The 14136-nt window shown below is 37.7% G+C and overlaps 1 protein-coding gene across 11 annotated transcripts in view; it reads left to right on the plus strand.

Annotated features, from left to right (window-relative positions):
* MAPK10 (mitogen-activated protein kinase 10) overlaps nt 1-14136 on the plus strand; it is a 181066-nt gene that overhangs the window by 93663 nt on the left and 73267 nt on the right. For 8 of the 11 annotated variants that reach the window (XM_026848083.1, XM_026848084.1, XM_026848087.1 and 5 more), the window contains one exon: nt 5227-5396. In XM_026848083.1, the coding sequence (XP_026703884.1) occupies nt 5227-5396 (170 nt within the window). Of the gene's footprint in view, nt 1-3484; nt 3637-5226; nt 5397-14136 lie in introns of all 11 variants that reach the window. The other 3 variants (XM_026848079.1, XM_026848080.1, XM_026848085.1) reach the window with 1 other exon arrangement.

Raw genomic sequence — 14136 nt, forward strand, 5'->3', positions numbered from 1 at the left:
ACGCACACAGGTGAGCAGGGCTTGCCTGTATGTACTTTGTCAGAGCTGGCAAGAAGACTCTCAGGATTTTACCATGCTTCAGAATTTCAATGTATAGTCTCGGCAACTGACTTTTAAGGTCAAATTAAGGTAGCTTCAAGATACTAACTTTTCGGATCCTGAGGGAGTCGAAGGCATCCACCTCTGGAATGTGTTGTCCTCCATACCGGTCTTTTTGTCCGAGGTGGGATGGAGAATTGGGGGGCTCTGGGGACCCACTGTGATCGCTAGCTCAGAACAGCCCTCTTCTGCACCCTGCTTGTCTCTGGGCGCTGAGCCAACTGCAAATTAGGAGTCAGCCTTTCAGGCTTCCATCTAATTCTTTTCCTTGCCTGCATTCACAGTTGTGGAGACGTTTAGTTGTTTGCAGTAGCCTTGAGTCATAGCACTCTTAAAAGTTGATGTGTTCCCCATGGTATTTCTGTGTGCAGAGGAAAGGCTACTAATACTGAGGTAAACTTTCCCCTCAGTTGATGTCTACTAACAGGTGCGAAGGAGAGCAATTTAAATTAAACTTCCATCAGCATGGTTTGTATTTAGAACAAATAAGATGTATGAGATACTGAGCTGTAAGAAACTGATATTTTAGGCTCATCAGTAATAGGAGGAATGGTGTTCAGGAACAAAGTTCTGTCAGTGAAATATAATAGGTACAGTTCTTTTATGAGGTAGGAATGTACAAATAGAATCACAATACCATGAAATTCGTGCAGGAAATTCCTTCTGGGCAGTAAGTAACCACTGATCTTTAAATAAAATGGGATATCAGAAAACAATTCACCTCATAATACAGAAAATAACATAATTTTGTTCCTGTTATGCTTTTCAACTCTATCTTTTGCTCTCTATGCTGTGAAACAAAAAAGAAAAAAAAAAAAGGGGGGAAAGAATACATCTTGTAGCTGTGTGCGAGGCAGTAAGTTATTTGAGTTTCACCAGATTTTTAAATAATTGTTCTTCAAAAGCAAAATATATATGTTCGGTAAGCATTTAGTAATGCTAAGTATCTTTTTCCTTCATCTCAAAGTCTTGACAGTTCATTTTCTTTCTTCCTCCCTAATTCTTGGGATATTAAGGAAATATCATTACAGATATGTGTTTAAATAACCCAACAGGATAGCTGTGTTTTCAGGTCTGAAAAACTTTTACTTTTCTTACTCTTAAATTTCTCATTATGGAGGAAAGAGAATGGCATTAGGTCTATGTTAGAAGTTTTCTATTAGACACCGGAAAGAGAAATTAATGTTGTGTGCATTCCTGTGTATGTGAAATGAAAGTCAAATTCCAGTCAGTGTTGAAGCAATGTAATTCCATTGTCCAAATGTTTATGGAAACAAAGAACAAATGGCACTCCAATGCACCCTTTGCCTCTGAGGAAAATCTTCCTGTTACACAGAGGTCTGAGAAACTATTTTGTTCAAAGTGAAAATGGTGGAGAAATTTGCTTTTGTTTCACACCTGCAATGTTTACTATTACTTTGAGGCCCCAGTATTGTAGATTGCCCAGGTTCATTCAAAGTTCACCTGAAAATTTATTAACTCTGTGGAATTCATTTTTCTATACAGGGTTTATGCATCTTTACTCTGATATCTTAATAAGTAAACCTGATTTTCATGTGTATGTATACCCTCCCTTTCCCAGCTAATTCCTAATGAAGTGCTAATTCCTAGTTTCTTAAGATGTCATTATCAATCAAATTCGAAAGAAGTTTTTGGTTTAGGTGTGTATACAGAAGGGTGTATATTGGAAATTCCTAGCCCCATGTTCCTTTCTGCTGTCATATAATCAAAGTTTTAACTTAAGCTGCCAGTGTAAAACTTGTAAGCAGTAAAACCTGAACAGTGTAGATGGGGGGTGGGGAAAGGGAATATTAACTGCTATACCAACACCAAGGCTTCTGGAAGGAATTTGAGTGAGCACTGAGAATGTAACAGAACACGACCAAAATGTGGTTTGTAGGTTGGGTTTTTTTTAAGATCAGCAGTGTGGATTTGAAGACTTTGAGAAGAACGTTTTAATCGGGATTTGATACTAAAACTAACATTGACATGCTCTATTAAGAGCATGAATTTTCTTGTTGATGGTAAAAGCTGTCTTAGCTTAATTTTAGAGTGAAATGAATCTGCCATTTCCTTATCCTCATTTAGGAGGTTGCTGTTGGATCAACTTGGAGATGGTTCATTATTTGATTATGTATCATCTTGGCTTGGGGATCTGATCAAATGTGATTAGCCCAATAATGCTATTAATTAATTGATTTAAGGATTTGATTTAAATTACAGTTATGACAAGGACAGTTATATCGTTCATCTCCTGGTTCTTATAAAAGTAAGCAGTACTTCAGGCTTAAGCATTAGGCTTACTATGCTTACTATATTTTAATTTGGCTTATTTAGGCTTTAGTAAAAACCATCATAATAAAGATAGTAGGGGGTTTTGTATTTTTTTCAGCACTGTGGGTTTAAAGGGAGGAGGCAAATTACTAGATGACCTGGAAACTGTTTGGTGTGTCCACAAAGCTGAAGTGTTTGTCACTTAGGGAAGGCATTCTGCTTAAAGTAAACTTCAAAATAATCAGGCTGTCTTGAATTTTATAAGTAATTCTTGGTGTTGATATTTTCTATCAAAGCTTCTTATAGCTCACTGATTTTTAAGTAGACTTTGAGAAAAATATTAATCCATAAAGGAAAAAAAGTCCATGAGAAGTAAAACAGTTTTTACTCACACACAGTTAGGAGTGGATTGTCATAGAAATGGTTTGTGTGATATAGAGGAGAGCTGCTCATCAGGACACTCGTGTGTGGTCTTCTGTTAATCAACGTCACTTTAATTTCTGTTGAAATGGCTGAAGCAACTGCATACTTTAATTATCCATACAATTGAGGTACTGCAGAGTGGTTCTTCTGTGCTGTTTTAATTAATTTTTAAGACGTTCCTGGATTTAAAATAACTACCTGTTGGAACTGCAGTAGTTCAGAAATCCCACTGTAGGCAGCATGGGATTCCTGAGGCCAGCAGTTCAAGTAATTTTGATGTGCACAGGATTCTAGATGTAGAGTATCAAAGTATCTTTTCCCATGTAGCTCCAGATCACGTGATGAACTGTCGGGTAGCTCAGGAGTGAGGATGCAAACAATTGATGGCAGGCCTGGCTCACCCAAGCCTTCACACAGTTATCTGGTTTGTTAAAAGAAGTTGCTGTATCTGTACTTCCAGAGGAGCTAGCTACGAGTCAGGCTCCCTAAGGATTGCAGTTTTTATGCTGACACTTTATGTAACACTGGTTTCAGAGTAACGGGTGTTAATGCTGAATATTGTCTGCATTGCTCTGATAACGACATCAGAAAAAAGCACGCTACAAATGTGTTTGTCTAGCCAGAGAGAGCTGTGGTTATTTCCTGTCTGTCGGGAGCATATTATTAAAATAAAGCCTCTCCATTCCAGGTCTGGTATGAATATCTGATCTAGCCAAATTTATGCATCTCTCTTCACGTAATGGAAGGAGTTTTAAGACTAAGGCTACACAGCGCAAATCAGATGCAGTCTTTCTCCAGATGAGAAAAATTCAAACCTCTTTGGGAGTCATTTCACTCTCTGTAAGCTTGAATTTAGCACTGTGTCAGTGTCCATAAATCTCTCACTTTCTGTGTTTGGGGGAAAAAAAAAAAAAAAAAAAAAAAAAAAGAGCTCTGCCCTATGTCTGATTAACAAGTAAATGTAATGTTTCTAATTGTTCTTCTGAAATGAGATTTTCTGCTTGAATGAACAGCTACGTTTATTAAAATGTTTCGAAGTCCCTAAATGAGGTGGTTAGAATTAACCAGTGCTGTCCAGTAACAATAGGCCTTCCAGTTAGATAACAGACAGAAAAAGAGTATTAATCATCCTAAGGCAAACCTGAGAATCCAAGTTCTCAGAAAGGTCACTTATCTGTTTTTAATGACTAGATTCATGCAAGATTAAAATGATGTCCTTTTAAACTGAAAAAATAACATTCTCCAAACTGACTTTGCATTTTTTCCCTGCTCCACCAAAATTCAACTTAGTAGTCCATAGTCACATGACATGGTTGATTATTCAGATTTTTGAGGGAAAGCAGTTTACAATAGAGCAAATAAGAAAATTTAGAAGCTGCATTTGCGAGCACTGAAGACAATTGCACAGAGAAGGGCATGTTTGATTTTTGCTTCTCCTTATACAAGGCTTTTGGGAAAGGCTTGACTTCCATAAGTGAATTGTCAACTGCTTGAAGACAGATCTGTTGTAATATGTTGAACTTTTACATCCTGTGCTCAACATCATGTAGCATAGAATTATAAATTACAACCACTATATTCTGATTTTTATCTCAAATATTAATATATACTTTTCTCCATAGTCTTAGGGAACTGATCTCACTAGTAGTCATAAGATGGTTATAATGCAACTTTCTGCACAGTAATTCTACAAATTTGGGTGAAGTTACAGCTCTGCAGTGCTAGCTTTGATGTAAGCACAAGAAGTTTACAGTAACTTGTCTCTGTGTTATGAAAATTAGCCTTTGCTTGGGACTAATGCATCTGTCAGGTCACAAGAACCCAGAACTTGTGAAGATCTCCTGAGCTGCTGAATATTCTTCATGACACTGAGCCATGTCAGGTCACAGTCTGTCTCATAAACTGCCCTGTCTCTTTTTACAACTCCTGTTGAAAGGTTCTCAAGGCCTTTATCATATGCTCAGGGAAAGTTCTCCTGTGAATAGGCTTATTTACTCGATCCGACCAGTGATGAAGAGCCTAATTCCTATGTATCTTGTCCCACTTCTACACTGATGTAAATCTTCTCATTTTAAAATATTTATTGCAATACAAATGAGGCAAAATCAGCATGAACACATAACCCAGTCGTCGTAAAGTAGCAGTAATGGCAAGCAGAGACCAATAGTAGAGAGTGTGTCACAAATTCACTAGCTTTCTTTAATCAGTGACTTTTTATGGTTACTTCCTGGGTGAAAGAGGGTTTGATACAGTCTTTGAGAGAGCATTTGAGGATTCATGTAGATCTATGGCAGTGAGACTAAAATGACAAGAATTTGTGTTGGAAAATCAGGCTTACTGTGTTTTATCAGCATTCTGATGTTTTACCAGCCTTGGTTTCTTTGTTTTTTCTTTTCACTCCCTCCCCCCTTCCCTTCTTCTGTACAACAGGGATTTGGGAAACAAGTGGATGTGTCGTACATTGCCAAACATTACAACATGAGCAAAAGCAAAGTTGACAACCAGTTCTACAGTGTGGAAGTAGGTGATTCAACCTTCACAGTTCTCAAACGCTACCAGAACTTGAAACCTATTGGCTCTGGGGCTCAGGGAATAGTTTGGTAAGTATCAGCAGTTTCTCTTATGCTTTTGAATAGTATTTGCCTTTTGCATTTCTTCACAGTTCGCTACCCACAGACATAGTCTAAAATTGCAGAAATAACAGTCAGGCAACAGACATCCTGAGGCAGAAGGAGCCTAGTGGTTTGCTAATAAATTCTCCTGCTGGTAAGAATGATAGCACTAGGTTTGTTTTGCCACATAGCAAAATGTAACTAGCAAGAAAATGGGAGAAAGATCTTAATCATAATTGACAACTGTGGCACTACTTTTAGAGGCAGCGCAAACCCTGTAATTTTAATCTTTGTACAGTAAAAGTCACTGAGAGCAATATAAAAACTTGTCACATCCCAAAGCACTCTCAAGTATTCATAATGGAAGCTTTCCGAACTGAGGTAACTGCTCATGTTTCGTTTCTTTCTTAAAAGAGACGTTGCAGTGATGCATATAATACGAACAAAAGACACAAATTCAGTAGGTCTCCTAAATAATACAAAAGTATGGAATTAAAAAATATTATGTTCAGAAATTATGCTTGGTTTTTGCCTCTGCATTTTTAGAGATGGCTCTTAAATTTCAGCAGCTTCTATTTATTATATCTCTGTGCAGGCTGATTGTTCCTGTTTGTGTTTGCAAGGCGTTAGGGTAACTAACACAATTTTTTTATCTATGACTTGATCAGAGATGAAGTCTAATTCCATCTGTCATCTTTATCACTGCTCTTTTCTGACTTTGCTGTACTGTGCCTTACCTTACAGTTTGAGGCAGTGGTAAAGCAACAAGTTCCTTTAATCTAGGGGCAAGGGGGATTCCATGGATCATTGACACTATAACTGACAGCTAACGGCAATTAGCAACACATGCTCATCTCAGTGTGGCACCTCCAATGTTTTAGTATACTTTGAAGCCACACAAGTCCAAAGATTGATCTAAATGTTCAAGTACTTTACTTCATATCTTAAATGCAAAAGCACTACAGCTTAGTTTAAAATCAGCTTTGGGAAAGAAACACACTTGTGTTGAGTACTATTAATACTCATTTTGCACAATTTGTCCATTTCCATGTATAGCAACAGATTTTTTTTTCTTCCTACCTACTATCTTCTATTTGTTTGAGAGAAAAATCAGATTTTGTTGAACCTCTCTGCGACTGAATTGCTGTAATGATCAATTATGAGCAGCAAAAAGCCATAGAAGTTAAGCTAAATAAAATCATTAACATCCTGTGAATTAGTCTTTCATACTAAGAGTTGACAGGTAAAAATTAAGAATTGTCTTAGGAAAGAAAATCAAATCAGAAAACACGTAAGTTCAAGTGAAAGTTAACACAAATCCCCTAAAATGACTAAGCAGCATGGAGAAGCCATAAAAGGCCTTTTACAGTTTGATGATATGGATATATCATGTAATCTATCATTACATGATAGATATGGAAGGTAATGAGCATTTTTGGTTAGTTTGTCTTATGTTGTAATCTACTTGTCATGAGGCATAATTTATCAGAAAACATTAACAAACTGAAGAATCAATGGTGAAGTGATAAATTAATTAAAAGAGAGATATAAATATATATGTAGCATAGCTAAGGGAAGGCAATACATCATTAAAAAAATCAGTTGTGTAAGTTTCTACTTGTGTAATAATAATTATACATTAATAAGTCTACATAGTAAATTTAAATAGTGTTAAGTTTCTACTGTAGAAACTTACACTATTTAGAAACGATCAGTATTTTGATGGATATAGGGTTGCATCTAGAAAAAGCAGATTAATTTAAAGGAAAAAATATACTGAAAAAATGCTTATTTGTGGAGTGCTGCTGGCTCTGGTGGGGGAGGTATTTTGCTCTGCTCATCTTGTTCTTTCGCAAAGAATAGCCATGAGGAGTACCTCTATGAAAACAGTGGGTAAAACCTAGGTCGTAGTTTCTTTTAGGTCTAGGATGTAGTTTCTTTTAGATCTAGTGGCTCTATTTACGCTTACTGACTTCTTGTTTGAGAAGCATAACAGATGTGGGATGCAATTATGTCTCTTAGTGCCAGAACTAGCAGAAGGGCCTGATGGGTGATTTCTGTTTGTTCCGTCTAGCAAGGGCAGACACAGGTAGGATAGCTCAGAGGGGTTTAAGCTCAGACTTCTCAAGTCTTTATGGAGTGATAGAGTATTATCGGTAAATGTTAACGACCCTTTCAGGCCTGAGCTGCTGCCAGCAGTTGCAGCCAGTGGCCTGCTTCTTGACTAGTCCAGATTTTTACATCTTGGCAAGTACAGTCTATGCTGTCCTCCCCATGCTGGAAGAGCTGAGCAGCTGATGACTTTTCTGCTTTGTCTAGTACTTGGCCACACAACTGTAATTCCCACATCTTGAGAAAGAGAGGTCTATTTAATAATGGATATTTCAATAATATGACATCAAATCTCTCAGTACCAGTCAGGTGCAAGATACTCCATTCTAAGGACTGCCTCAGTACCAACTTCAGGACCAAACTCCTCTTGCTAGCAACAGCTTCCCTCTTAACTTTGATGTGAGATGCCGCCCCATGCCCAGCATGCTGGTTGACTTAGCACCTTGCCATGTAAACTTGGACAGGCAAACTCTCTGCAGCCCAAGAAGTAACTGTAGAGGCAGAGGGAAGTGAAGGAGAGACATGATGTTTTTCAGGCTGCTCTGGAAGCTGGTGTTGCAGGGTTCCTAGGCAAAGCCACAGAGTACTGAAATCTTTCTCATACAGTTCTACAAATAGATGTCAATATAAGCAGGAGAATTTCAGTGGAAAACAGTTCATGTTGTGGAGCAGAAGACCAGGAAAGTGGTTATGAAAGAATCTGAGACCTGATTTCACTTGATTATTCTGAAAAATTACATCAAAGACAAAATCATTTTCTTGATATGGAAGCATTAAAGATATGAAGGTCTTCAGGGGATAATAATTTATTAAATTATGTGAAAAGGATAAAGCCATATGATGTGAGTGTTAGTTACAGTTGTCATTGTGCCCATGTGAAATAATTATACACTCCGTGAGAAAGTGGTATTGGCTGTAGACAGAGTGCATTCAGTGTCTTCAGAAATTAATTGTGGGAGCTTTCAATGGGATTTGTGTTAACCATGTTCATAAAATCATTTTTGCCAACAGGAATAAAGGAAAAGCTGCTTTGAAACTCTTGAGCAGGGAAGTTCCTCTTCACTCTGCAAAAACTACTCTTAATGCAAGTGTAGGCTGCTTGCTCACTGTACATCACACTGACATCTGTGAGAAAGACTGTATAGGGTGTGTTTGCATAAAATTATCATGTTGTTACAGGCATGATGACAATGGGACACAGCTGAAACAGAGTTGTTCATTAGACCAGGGTGCAGTTGTAAAAATTTATACAGGCTTTTAACTACAAAAGTTGATCTTCAAGTGTGTGATAGAAATAGAAAATGTCAAAGGTAAAATGAGTTGCAAACAGTTTTCTGAGTTTAATTAGATGTGTGCCACTTCAACCACTGAGAAGAGAGGTAGTTGATACCCCCCTGCAATGTTAGAAGGGAGCTGACAACTACAAGGGGGAGAGAGACTTCTTCCAAGCTTGCGGGAATGGATGGTTTAGGTGAGGGTAGAGGGAGAGGAATTCTCGTGTTCCATAAAATCAACAGAAATATGCTGATGTTGGAGTGGGTGTTTCTTTGTGTTTTAAATGAATGATTTTTGCCTGGAAGCAAGGCAATTGATCTGCAGGTTTTCTGCTGTGGTTTGCAAACTATCGTTTTTTATATTGCCTGTGATATTTTTAATGCTGCCTGTGATGCCTAGAAAAATGATGTTGCACAGGAGTATTTCAAAAGCAATTTGAAGAGGCTATGATAGCTTCTGTATTTATGATGGAAGCAAGGGGAAGTCCAGTTTTCCATGGCAGGTAGTAAAGACATCACTTACAGGCTTGAGGATACAAGTAATTAAAATCTTAGAAGCAGCTTATGAAGACATCTGGCTTGGTTTATGACCACAGTGGTGCCTATACCTGTGTGCATTATCAGGAGAAACTTGGCTGGGTGTGTATCAAATAGATGAGTCTGATGATGTCTTTCAGCTGAAATCCTGAATGTTTGTTATTTTCTTAAGAGTGAATACAGGCTTTCATGCTGTATGATGTTGGGATGTGGTTCTAAAATTTTTGTATCTTGGAGTAGTGGTTTGGGGGGTGTGTGTGTGTGGGTGTGTGTGTGTGTGTGTGTGTTGTGTTGAGGAAATGTTGAAGAGTCCTTGTGGCTCTTCAGTGAACACATACATTTAAAAAGATATCTCATCTGCAGATATGGAGAAGACTATAAATACATTCTTGAAGTAGTAAATTGGGCAATTTGTTGTGTGTTTTTTTCCTTGGAATTAGTGATTTGATGACATCTTTGAGCTTGAATATGAAGGAGATGGTAGAGTCTTTTTGTGTTCCCTGAAACAGGTAGAGTCAGCAAGTCAACTGGTAGCTTGCTATGTTACCTAAGGTTCTCCTTCACTGATTTCACTGAAATTTGGTGGTTGAATCTTAAGGACGGCAGAGTTCTTTCAAATCAGCAAGTTGTGATCGTCAGCATGATGGTCCTTGTTGTGGCTTAACTGCTGATTCTTTCCCTGAAGTAATCGTGGAACCACAAAATCGTTTAGGTTGGAAAAGACTCTTAAAATCATCAAGTTCAAACGCTAACCCGGCACTGTCTGCCACTAAACTGTGCCCCTGAGTGCCATGTCTACATGTCTTTTAAATACCTCCAGGGATGATGACAACCACTTCCCATAGCGTTCAGAGGTGGGAGGAGGAATGCGACAGATATTGCCCACTACAAGATGTCCAGTATGAAGGTTTTTTTTGTTGCCGTTCTCCTTGGAACTATCATAGGGGAGTGTCCTGTTGTGTCATGATACTGGTAATGGAAGATCTGTTAAAATGGGTTTGACTAAAACTCCCTCTAATTCTTTACATATTCATGCATTATATATGCTAAGACAATTATCATAAGGAAACCTCTTCCGTTCTATAAAGTTTTGGTAGAGGTCTGTGAAGATATGAACATAGTCAACTGATAGAACCACTTAAAAATAGATTTTTAATTTAATATGACTACCTTCTGTGTGGAATGTGCCTGTAAATGATGAAGAGGATCAGATCTTACAGTTCGCAAAAATGCTTGAGCTCTTTTGTATGATGGTTATCCTTCAGTTCTGGTTTTGTGTAGCACAATTGGCTCCTGGTCTGAGTACAAGGTTCTAAAGTGATATTTCAATGAGAATGATGGTAAAAACCCATAGAAAAGAGGAGTTGACACTTCTGAGCATAATCAATTCTTGGCTCAACCTGATCAGAGAAGATGCTTTTGATCAGGTCTATGCTTTTGCTATGGTGCAGTAGAAAAGAGACAGAGAATAGTGGACATCTATCTCAGTGTCTTACAGTTAATGCATAACCTTATTTGTACTGTTTAGCTGGACACTGGTGTATTAAAGTTCTTGAGAGATCGATGTATTTCTCCACCCTGATCCTGCTATCCCACTAGTATTGCTTTGGTTTCTTTGTACCAATGAATTGAAATATTGTGTTCCTTGATAGAGGTCAGTGTTTCCACTCGTATTAACTGGCCCTACTTCCACTGAGGTTCAGGGGCGTTCTCGCTGACACATAGGTCACTAATTTTCCTCAGAAGAGGAGAACAAAGAATACATGTCATTCAGAGGAAAAATGAAGTGAACCATGTACCCAAATATACCTAGAATTTCAGTGGCCACTGTTAATGTTGTCGCTCCCAGTCTATCCTGTGAATCAGTACTGAGCCTGTGTTGTGAGTTCGGTTACTTACACTTCAATTACACAGTCACACCTCGCAGACTTTTTGTGCTTAACGTTCTGTCAGCTGGCACCGCAGATTTATCCTGTTCTGTTAAAGATTCTCCAAATTGTATCCATTAGTTAAGCTTGTGTTCTCTCTCTCACGCTGTTGTGTGCTTTGCTGATGTGCTTTGACACTCCGCTCCTGAGGAGGTTTTTGAGGACAACCTTTAGAGAGTTTTACAAGTCCTTTGTGTGAGAGCAATGTAGAAAATAGCTGTCAGTTTGTACTGTGAACCATTACTGTACTGTCAGTGAAATAAGCATGTCAGTTTAAACAAACTCTTTGATGTTTCCATCATCTCATATAATGGCAATGAGATTGATTTTTTTTTTTTTTCCTAAGAACAAGTGGTTAAACTATTGTTCAGAACTTTTTTTTCACTTTGGGAAGTTCTTAAATGTTGAAATACTGTCACTAAACACAGCGAGCTTCAAGCCTCACTTATTTGTACACTGCAGGATTTTTCTCCAGCTACCAATTTGCATTCCCATTGTTCTACTGTTTAGATTTTCTAGTGCAACATTGCTCTGAAAGGCCAAAAATTTATTTACATGTATTCAGTTAGCCATTGATCACCATCTGATGTACATCTGGAACAGCACATTCTGGTTTGTTGTTCTGATATATCTATGCCTTGATTCTTCAGAAAGAGAACAAATTTCCCAATTGTGTTTGGAATCTGGATCACCAGCACGTGAACTTTAAGATGCTGAGAGACCCCCAGTGGGAAGAGCAAAGATTGATTATCTCTGGGGATCTGAGCTCCAGAATATTGAGTGAAGGTGCTTATCTAATTTGGTCAAATTCATGTTTCTTAATGTGATATTACTAGAATTTACATAGTAACACATACTCAGAGACAGTTTGCTTGGATACGGAGTGAGAGGAGGAGACAGTGTCTTGCAATGCTCTTGCTAATGATTTAACAAAGAACTTAACTTGGATGTGGAGGAAAATGCCATTAGGATCATAAAGAACAGCTACCATATGTCAAACTATACATAACACATCTGAAAAATTAAATAATTGCCTTCAAGAATAAGCAGCTTTTATTCCATGTTTGCTTTGATCCTTACAACTTCTTCTATCTACTACTATTATCCCTAATATAAGTGGGAAATAAGAAAAAAAAAAAAAAAAAAAAAAAAAAAAAAAAAAAGATACATATCCAGTAGCAGTGTATAAAGGCATCTGAGGCAGGATGAAGACCTGTTTTTATGTGACAGGGGTATGTGAGATGTAATGTTTGAGCAAGAATTATTGTTCTATCTTTTCAAATGTCTGACATGTAAATACTTCACAAAAAATATTTCTCAAATTTTTTTGTAATGTCCTTTTTCTAACTGCAGAGATTCCTGGTAGGGAGGAACTCACCATATATTTCACATTTGTCTTCTCATCTTTCATTTCCCTTTGCTAGGACACAGTATTCAAAAATGTAATTTAGGTTCTGGTAATCACAAACAATGTGTAATAAAACATGCCACAGTATGCTCTCCTAGCAAAGAGATTGGGGTGTCCGTCTCTGAAATATTCAGACTGCCTATATTTCTGACTTTTTTCTTCTTTTCTCCTTAAAGAACCTGTATAGTTCCCATGACTACAATAGTTAAGCAGGCAAAATCTATTCCAAATATTCTCCCTGCAAGTTTATGAAAAGAAAAATGTAAATAAGTTGGTGTAGAAAATATCTCTGCACAACCTGTTTGTGTGAACCCCGACAGCAATACTCACTTTGCCTGATCAAAAACCACAGTGCTGTAAAGGTGCTGTCAGGCTCATTTGAGAGCACTGACACCCATGATTTTCGGTTGGATCGGTACAGCTCTTGGGTATAGACCAGGTTTGTTCGTAGCCATGACTGAATAAGCATCTATGATCCTGTTAGAGCCATTAAGAAATGTATAAGCCATTTGTAAATTCTGGGGCTGCAGAAAAGTAACTGATGTTTGTGTAACTTAAGCTGTTTCTGTGTTTGCTGATTAAAAACTCAATTTAATTTACACTTTTCTCTATCAGGCAGTAACATTCTGTAACTCCCTTTACAGATGTCAGATACCTATCCGCTCCTACCCCGTCAAAAACTTCATTTTGGTCACTGCCAGATCTTCCTTTTCTCACAATTTTTCTATCTCACTCCTACACCTTGACATATCAGACAGATTATTTCAATATTCTCCTTGCTTCTCCTGTTGTGTCAAGTTGTCTGCCTGGAATTCAGTCACAGACAAATTTCAGTTCAAGGAGGAAATCAGGGTTGGAATAAACTACTGTCAGTGCATTAAAGCCATTCCTTAACTGAGTTCAGACGTACCCTTTTATTTAATTTACTTGAAATCCTGTCACTACTAAAACTAAGACTGTTGCATCATCGTCACTGGTTACTGGATGTTTAACGTGAGAGCAATTACACTAAACACTTCTGTTCTCTCTTAGGGATTAAGGGTTTCTGCTCTGATAGGAGAATAGCTGTGACCATACAGTATCAGGTAGGGCTATAAGACAGAGCACAGAGAATCCAAATAAAAGGGCAGGTATCAAAACACAGAAGTAATGGAATTAGAGGTAGAAAAAACAGAGCCAGACTGGAAGGAAATTCAGCTCAGATAATTCAATTTTCCTTGTCAGCATCTATTGTTGATATTTATTCTCTGATATTAATGTGGTCTACACATTTTCACAGTGCTTTACAGGAAGGAAAAAGTCCTTAGACAATCATAAAACCAGTGACAGAAAAAAAAAAAAAATGGAATATAGTAGAAGTTGTGCAAAATAGAAGGACAATATGAAATGAGATTTTGTATGAAGCCTCGTTGAAGTTTTTGAACAATATCTGGTGTGACATGAGTGGCAAAATTCACCAACATGGGCAA

Source organism: Athene cunicularia (assembly GCF_003259725.1).
Source record: "Athene cunicularia isolate RWA chromosome 4 unlocalized genomic scaffold, athCun1 chr4_part2, whole genome shotgun sequence".
NCBI lineage: Eukaryota > Metazoa > Chordata > Aves > Strigiformes > Strigidae > Athene > Athene cunicularia.